Genomic DNA, 9,273 nt, shown 5'->3' on the forward strand with positions numbered 1-9,273 from the left:
CAACCCCAAGAACACCATCCCAACCGTGAAGTATGGAGGTGGAAACATCATTCTTTGGGGATGCTTTTCTGCAAAGGGGACAGGACGACTGCACCGTATTAAGGGGAGGATGGATGTGGCCATGTATCGCAAGATCTTGGCCAACAATCTCCTTCACTCAGTAAGAGCATTGAAGATGGGTCGTGGCTGGGTCTTCCAGCATGACAACGACCCGAAACACACAGCCAGGGCAACTAAGGAGTGTCTCCGTAAGAAGCATCTCAAGGTCCTGGAGTGGCCTAGCCAGTCTCCAGACCTGAACCCAATAGAACATATTTGGAGGGAGCTAAAAGTCCATATTGCCCAGCGACAGCCCCGAAACCTGAAGGATCTGGAGAAGGTCTGTATGGAGGAGTGGGCCAATATCCCTGCTGCAGTGTGTGCAAACCTGGTCAAGAACTATAGGAAATGTATGATCTCTGTAATTGCAAACAAAGGTTTCTGTACCAAAATTAAGTTCTGCTTTTCTGATGTATCAAATACTTATGTCATGCAATAAAATGCTAATTAATTACTTAAACATACAATGTGATTTTCTGGATTTTTGTTTTAGGTTACGTCTCTCACAGTTGAAGTGTAGCTATGATAAAAAATTACAGACCTCTACATGCTTTGTAAGTAGGAAAACCTGCAAAATCAGCAGTGTATCAAATACTTGTTCTCCCCACTGTATGTATTCACCCACTTTGTTATGAAGCCCCTAAATAAGATCTGGTGCAACCAATTACTTTCAGAAGTCACATAATTAGTTAAAAAAAGTCCACCTGTGTGCAATCTAAGTGTCATATGATCTCAGTACATACACACCTGTTCTGAAAGGCCCCAGAGTCTGCAACACCACTAAGCAAGGGGCACCACCAAGCAAGCTGCACTATGAATACCAAGGAGCTCTCCAAACAGGTCAGGGGCACATTTGTGGAGAAGTACAGATCAGGGTTGGGTTATAAAAAATATCGGAATCTTTGAACATCCCACGGAGCACCATTAACTTTGTCGAGATCAGTGTCCCTTCCACGGGACGGTTGAGCTAACGTAGGCTAATGCGATAAGCATGAGGTTGTAAGTAACACAAAAATGAGTTTTTAAAACTGGTTAAATCACGGCTGTGACTATAACAGAGCGTGTGTTTCATCGAAAAGCGCTATAAAAACTGGTCACTGAAAACTGAAAAAAATATCCATGCGCCACTTGCATGTATTGTTTAAGGGGCACCAAATTAAATAGGACCGAGATTGCAATTCCTACAGCTTCCACACGATATAGCCAAAAACGTCATTTTCATTGACAAAAATCCTTTGTGTCATGACAAATAGATCCTTCATTCCGTCCAGCATACAGCAATCGATTTTGGAAAAGAGAAAAAGGGACATTGTTTTCTTGAGTAGCTGCTATTGAATACAGATCGCCCAGTGATCAATTTGATCGCTTATTCACGTTTACAAATACCTAAAGTTGGGTTACAAAAGTAGGTTGAAGTGTTTTGTCAAAGAATATAGGCAACTTATATAATTTTTAAAAATGACGTTGCGTGTTGGAAGAGAGCTTTTTTCCTGAACCAGACAGGCTATACAAATGGATATTTTGGGCATACATGGACGGATTTAATCGGAAAAAAGACCCAATTGTGATGTTTATGGAACATATAGGAGTGCCAACAAAGAATATCATCAAAGGTAATGAATGTTTTATATTTTATTTCTGCGTTTTGTGTAGCGCCGGCTACGCTATTTTGTTTACGTCCCCTTCAGGTATATTGGGGTGTTGCATGCTATCAGATAATAGCTTCTCATGCTTTCGCCGAAAAGCATTTTAAAAATCTGACTTGTTGGCTAGATTCACAACGAGTGTAGCTTTAATTCGATACCCTGCATGTGTGTTTTAATGAACGTTTGAGTTTTAACGAGTACATTTAGCATTTAGCGTAGCGCATTTGCATTTCCAGGTGCCTAGTTGAGACGTCTGCGTCTCAAGTAGGATCAACAGGTTAATAAATTAGTTACATTTGGGCAGTCTTGACACACAATTTTGAACAGAAATACAATGGTTCATTGCATCAGTCTAAAACTTTGCACAGTCACTGCTGCCATCTAGTGGCCATAATCTAATTTGCACCTGGGCTGGATTGATACATTATGGCATTTCTCTGTATATTCTCCTACATTCCTTTCACATTTCCACAAACTTCAAAGTGTTTCCTTTGAAATGGTACCATGAATATGGGATGTGAATAGTTTTGCACACTCAAGTTTTCAGTTTTTTTGTCTTTTCTTGTTTGTTTAAAAATAAACAAATATTTTGCATCTTCAAAGTGGTAGGCATGTTGTGTAAATCAAATGATACAAATCCCTGAAGAATCTATTTTAATTACAGGGTGTAAGGCAACAGAATAGGATAAATGCTAAGCGGGGTGAATACTTTCACAAGCCACTGTATTGGGGGTGGCAGGCAGCCTAGTGGTTAGATCGGTGCGCAAGTAACTGAAAGGTTGCAGGATTGAATCCCCAAACCTACAAGGTAAAAATCTGCCATTAACCCACTGTTCCCTGGTAGGCCGTCACTGTAAATAAGAATGTGTTCTTAGCTGACTTGCCTAGTTAAATATTATAATAATAATGAAGTCGTAGGAGAAAAACTGGCAAATAGACACACTTAAAATATTATTTTGTTATGTGGATTTATAGGAATTCAGAGGGAAATTACAAAATGCACTTTATATTGACAAGAGACATCTTGAGATTAACCTACATGAACAAAAGCAAACAAAATTTGATATAGGAACTAGAAAAATGCTCAGCTTTTGAAAGGCAATGATGTTTTCTATGCAACTCAAGTTTTTGAAATGTCTCAAATGTTATTCTAAATTTCAATAGACTACATGCCATCTAAATTGCAGTATTGTTTTTGTAAAAAAAAAAAACATTGTACCATGCTGTAAATGATTAGTTATTCCTGTACAGGGAGACAAGGTGTTGTCATTTTGTAGGCCGAGTCTGACTGCCTGGTTCTAATCAAATTTCACCGATGTTTTCACAGTGATTATTTTAGATAGCTACAATAAGGTCTGTGTAGCATGTAGGTGTACTGACTAGCTATTGTTCTGAGGTGATGTCAATCAATCTTTGACTAAAAATAAAGACTAAAAACCTCTTAAAGATATTAATTTGGTTAAAAAAACACATTGTAATTAGTTGGCCTAAGTCTTACACAGACCTTTTTATCGCTATAAAAAATCTATCTTGTGGGAAAATGGATGGGGGCAAATGGCAGCAAATCACTTCTTTGCTTTGTGTACTACAAAATGACACCGGCACACCTCAGCACTCTATTGCACTGAAATGTGGTATGTTTTATTTTCTTAACTTTTAAAAAGACAGGTTGACACCCTCAGTTATTTTGGAAATGCACGACCTCTGTTTGTCACTTCCACTAAATGGTACTTGTCTTTAGGATGTTACCAATTACCTGAAGTTGAACTGATTTCAAGTAAGGAAAGTGCTTATTCTAGAAACCACTGGTTTGAATGCATTTGCAACTCTTCAAGGCGCTATATGGTGGCATTGGTTAACACCATACATGCCTCACCAGTACCATACTTGACCCAAAATTAACCCACATACTACAGGTGTCATCTGTACTATAATCATCATTTCATTTAAGAAACATTTTCATTGCCATCCATTATGAATGTTGATCATTAAATATCTTCTTACTGAAATGTCCAAGCAGTGTGTTTGTATTCCCAAAGTCTGATTGTCACGCCCTGACCTTAGAGATCCTGTTTATGTCTTTATTTTGGTTTGGTCAGGGTGTGAGTTGGGGTGGGTATTCTATATTCTATTATTTGTATTTCTATGTTTTGGCCGGGTAGGGTTCTCAATCAGGGACAGCTGTCTAGCGTTGTCTCTGATTGAGAACCATACTTAGGTAGCCTTTTTTTCCACCTGTCTTTTTGGGAAGTTGACTTTTGTTTAGCCTCAGCCTTTAGCTTCACATTTTTTTTTGTGTAGTGTTTGTTGTTTTTGTTCTTGTTCTGCGTCTTTTCCAAATAAAGAGAAAATGTATGCACACCACGCTGCACCTTGGTCCACTTCCTTCAACAGCTGTGACCCTGATGTTATTTCAAATCAAATGTTATTTGTCACATGCACAGAATACAACAGGTGTAGACCTTACCGTGAAATGCTTACTTACAAGGACTTAACCAACAATGCAGTTCAAGAGATAGAGTTGAGTAAATATTTATATTTTTTTCACTTTTTTAAAATTTGTTATCAAAAAATCTAAAAGGAAATTACACAACAATAATGAGGCAATCAATACACAGGAAGCACCAGTACCGAGTCAATGTGCAGGGGTACAGGTTAGTTGAGCTAATTTTTAAAGTAACTATGCATAGATGATAAACAGCAAGTAGCAGCAGTGTAAAAACAAAGGGAGAAGGGGGGGGGGGTTAATGTAAATAGTGCCGGGTGGCACTTTGATTAACTGTTCAGCAGTCTTATGGCTTGGGGGTAGAAGCTGTTAAGGAGCCTTTTGGTCATAGACTTCGTGCTCTGGTACCCCTTGCCATGCGGTAGCAGAGAGAACAGTTTATGACTAGGGTGGATGGAAATGTTGCCAATTCTTTTTAAATGTATCCACCGTATGTCATCTACAGTATCTGAGGTCAGTGAATTGAAGTCTGAACGCATAGATCGGCTTGGTCCATGCCAACACTTTTTGTTTACTTTGTATGTACATAGATTGTAGGTCAGTTAACAAACAAGGGTGTCCTCACTGGTCTGAATGCTCAAGGAAGACATAACATGCTTGTCTCAAATAGGCTAATCTGTATTAGTCTGACAATCTTAACTGACATCACGGGCTAAATTTGGACTGGAAAGTAAATCCCTAGAACGTAACTGGGATTCTGGGCACACTGCTTCTGTTTGGTGCCTTTATGTACCTTGACCATCTGATGCAGTGACTTTTTCCAAGCCCCAGGATTACCCTCCTTAATCGGGGTTAAATGAGCACCCATGAACGCACCCCACCCGAGCATAGGCTCATTCTCAGAAGTGGTTAATCCAATCTTTAGAGCTGACCCTAAAGTAGATCACTGAGAGACACACTAACTGGCAACATGCACACACACACACACACAGATGGGCTGTATTTATTTGACATGTATTTGAAAAGAGAGCTCGGAAAGATGACCAATCAAGTTAAATTTAGTTTCATATCCACTTTTAAGTCCACTGTCAAAACATGCTCTACCAGCCTGTTGAGGGTTAATTTTGTTATACTCTTTATTTAGTCAGGTAATAAGTCATGGAGTGGAACATTTACTTAAACATTTTTATTGGCAGACATATTTTTTTGGGAACACATTGACAGAATATTTTGGAGATATTACATTTTCATGTAGGGGTCGTGACCGAGTTTGTATCACTGGAGTCATGCAGCCCCCTCCACTCTGGCATTCCTTGTTCGATCCCTCTTTCTTTCCACATTATCATAGTATTCAATATAAGATAACATTATACGATATTGCTTAAACATTCAGATATTATGTAACTTTCTCGGTGTATAATAGTTTCAGCAGTCTGTCTAATGGGTGTGGGGGTTGCAGCAACATGGGCAGGATCTCATTCACATGATGGTGTTGCCCTCTTTACACACAACGACTTAGTTTTGAAGTTAATAGTCTTGAAGTTGTTTTCCGGTCAAGAATCTTCTCATTTAATCCCATGACACCTAAATCTGTTGGTCCTTAATACTTAGCTAGCCTTGTCAAGCTTGGCTTTGTATCATGAAGGTGAACCAACGCACAAATAGGTTGTCACTGTTCATGTTTACATTGTAATGTGTATATACTGTATGTGATGTGAATTTTATATTTTTTTACGAGGTACCTGATCATTTCAAATCAAAAGCACAGTATAGGTGTATTGTGGAAATAATGTGGACAACAAGGATGTCACCTTATTAACCATGGAGACTAAAGAGTGTCATTTCTAATGCAGAGGTGGATGAAGGACTCAATGATCTCATAAAATGGCTGTATCAATCTATTTGTCCTCGGTTCAGGTCTAATAGTGTTTCACACATTCATAATATAAGGCTCCAGAGTTTATAGTATACTCATATGGTGTACTATATATTACTATACTGTATAGTAGTGTGTAATATTTGTATTTATTAAGATTCCAAATTTGCTGCAACATGGGGTCCAGCACCATTAAGGCAGTTATATACAATTTAATATATTATATGACATTACATTTCATAACACTTTTACAAAGACAAGTGCCCTTAGGCCACTACTCTACTACATATCTACAATACAAAACGTTTGGCAGCAGTTTGTGCTGATTGTTTTAGGTTGAGTAGTACTTTAATAGTACTAATAATTTGGGTTCAAATAGTATTTGCTTTATTTAAAATACTTTGTTATAATTGAACCTGCCTGGATTGCCAGATGGGTGGGGTTTTGGCACTATTGCATTGATTCCATTTTGCCTGGCATGCTCAATCAAGCGCAGCTAAAGTATCTGTAAAAAAATAATTAAAAAAACTATTTGAATCCATGATATGATGTCTACTGACACTGTCTGAAGCTTGAATGGTGGCGGAAGGCCACATGTTGCGTCTTTTTGTGTTCAGTATCCTGTTGTGTTTTGACTGCGAGAAATTGATAGGCAAACATCAGTGGCTAATGACAAATGAAATAACTGTATTATTGACTAATCATAATATGTATGAGAATCCAACAACTGCAGAGCAGCTAGAGGATTGACCCATTGAAAGGAGAAGGACATGATGATGACTTGACATCTTTTTTTTCATTTGAACAGTGCAGTCAGTGCAGTTAGTCTATGTTTGCTAATTTTGTACCAGTACAAAGCTGGATGTCCATTATCGGTAGTTAGCCTACATTATTCGATGTTCTACTTTTAGCACTGGACAGCACATACAATGTTCTTGTTAGCAGGTTAATGCTTGGGTAAAATAGCGATTAGCCTAATTAATAGCATTCATTGATAGCACAATCATTACAAAGAGGGATAAGTAATTGGTTGCGAAATACACAAACAAAATACGAAATACACAAACAAAGTCATTCATATAGAAATGTTTTTATTTCCATTATTGTTTGTTGTAACAATTATTTGATGAATGCAAACTATTGGTCTTGGTATACGATTGGGTTGGGCAATACAGACTCATTTGATCTTTCTATCAAGAAGTTCGCAGAGAATAATAAAACAGTATAATTGTATGTCATACTAACATTAGTAACGGATACATTAAATACATACATAATTTACAAGTGCATTCACTGTCCATGTGTAATCAAACAAAATGTTAGACTTTTCAGGTGTTTCATGTTTTCTGGCAATATGGTATTGAGCTAAGCGTTCAGCTTCCTCTCGTGATGAGTCTCAAACGACATCATGTTGTCCATGAGAATATCAAAGTGCTTTGATGAGCTTGCATAAAAAGGATGAAGACATTGTACTCCCGCCATACCTTGAGTTGCATATTGTATCGAAAGGGCATAGTTCTTGTCGAACTCTGCCGTTGACTCGTGCTTGTAGGAAAAGTTCCCATTCACGCTCAACGGTGGACTTAGGGGTCCCTCGAACCGGGGGCTGGTGCTGGTACAGTCTGTGAATGTAGTTTCAAAGAACGGCTCAAGCGCATTGTCGACAGGGTGGGGCTTGGAGTGGTGGATATGGGAGCTGTCCATTGTACCATATGGCGGGCTAGGGTAAGGGTAGGAGGGGTGCAAAGAGAAGGACGCAGTCGATGTTTGGTGCACCTGAGACGGGATGTCCTGGACCTGCTCCGGTAAAAACGTCCTGGGGTTGAGCTGCAAACATCCTGCCACTAGATTGGTGGTGGGCTGGGACAGTCCATGGCATAGAGCCTGCACGAACAACATCAAATCTGGACTTTCATCCGATTGCAAGGTCTCAGAGAGAGCCCATATGTAATTTTTTGCCAACCTCAATGTATCTATTTTGGAGAGTTTCTGAGTATTCGAGTAGCAAGGTACAACTTTACGCAAACTCTCAAGCGCGTCATTGAGCCCGTGCATACGGTTTCTCTCTCGCGCGTTGGCCTTCATGCGCCGGACCTTAAACCTCTGTCGGGTTTTTGTAATTTTCTTTATCTTGGTCCCAATCCTCTTTGGGCTATCGTCAAGGCTCTCTTCTTCTCCCGACCCTCCTTCTTCCCCCTGCTCCTCATCGTCGTTACGCTCTTCCATTCTGTTGAATCCATCCTCGTCGTCATTGTCGCCGTCCTTACTCATGGTTTTGTGCACACCATTTACTGTTTCCATGTTCTGAGTGGTGCGGCATCCCTCAGTCCATTTGGAAACATACTGCAGTGACACTGGCATGGTGCTGTCCTCTGTTGGGGCAGAGGAGGAGAGTTACATCCACAGTTCAAAACTGCTGATACAAAGGCACCTGCGGTAAATGTGTTTGCCACTGTGAAATCCTAACGCCCATGTATGATTGTGTAACTGAATGATCTGAGCTTAGACAGATTAAACTATTAATACCTGACAAATAGCCATGCAGGCAATGAATCATGTTATGAGGCATAGTGGGCTGAATGAGGCACTGGTACTTTACATCATTATCATCCTTATACATCACCCCTGTGCTTAATGAAGTGCCTTTACAATTGTTTTCATAAATAGGCCTATATATGACAAGTTTACCTAAACACCCACATGTTGAATAGCCCTATAACGATGTACTACTAAGTGAAGAATATAGGCAATACAATTCCAATTACAACATCAAAAAACACCAGCAGAGTAATGTTTGAATCCAACACAAATAGCAGTCTAGAGACAAGAAAAAGTTAAGACTAGAGACATTCTTAATTGAAACTATAAATAATTACCTTTTAATGCAGAGTATGTTTTTATAAGAGTTCCATATCCTTTGAAAAGTCCTGATTCAATCTGTCTGCAAACCTCAGATGCTGCAGTTTTATAGTATTGATGCTGAGGCTGACTGATGGTGTAGTGCACCAATGGATGCACTTTATAAAATCCATGCGTGGACAACGGTGGGATCATAGCCCGCCCCTTTCTCCGACACATGCCATGTCGCGGGCAAAAGGCTTCAAGCTTCACGTGACGTTTCCAATTTAGATTCAATGGACCTCTGGGAGCCTCCCCTATCGTGGCTGAAAAGAAAACAACCATCTGTCACCAGTCAGACTGCATGG

The 9,273-nt window shown here is 39.4% G+C and overlaps 1 protein-coding gene across 1 annotated transcript; it reads right to left on the reverse strand.

Moving 5' to 3' along the window:
* Positions 1–7,182: 7,182 nt before the first annotated feature.
* On the reverse strand, positions 7,183–8,989 carry LOC110527106 (neurogenic differentiation factor 1-like). The gene is made up of 2 exons (XM_021608264.2): positions 8,944–8,989; positions 7,183–8,439 (listed from the first exon to the last, which is right to left on the reverse strand). The coding sequence occupies exon 2, from the start codon at positions 8,426–8,428 to the stop codon at positions 7,433–7,435; it is 996 nt and encodes a 331-aa protein (XP_021463939.2). The 5' UTR covers positions 8,429–8,439; positions 8,944–8,989; the 3' UTR covers positions 7,183–7,432.
* Between the last annotated feature and the right edge of the window lie 284 nt (positions 8,990–9,273).

The sequence above is a fragment of the Oncorhynchus mykiss genome, chromosome 7, assembly GCF_013265735.2.
Source record: "Oncorhynchus mykiss isolate Arlee chromosome 7, USDA_OmykA_1.1, whole genome shotgun sequence".
Lineage (NCBI taxonomy): Eukaryota > Metazoa > Chordata > Actinopteri > Salmoniformes > Salmonidae > Oncorhynchus > Oncorhynchus mykiss.

Excerpts from the sequence above, each read along its gene's own strand:
- LOC110527106 (XM_021608264.2), bottom strand. The coding sequence starts at position 8,428 with ATGCCAGTGTCACTGCAGTATGTTTCCAAATGGACTGAGGGATGCCGC.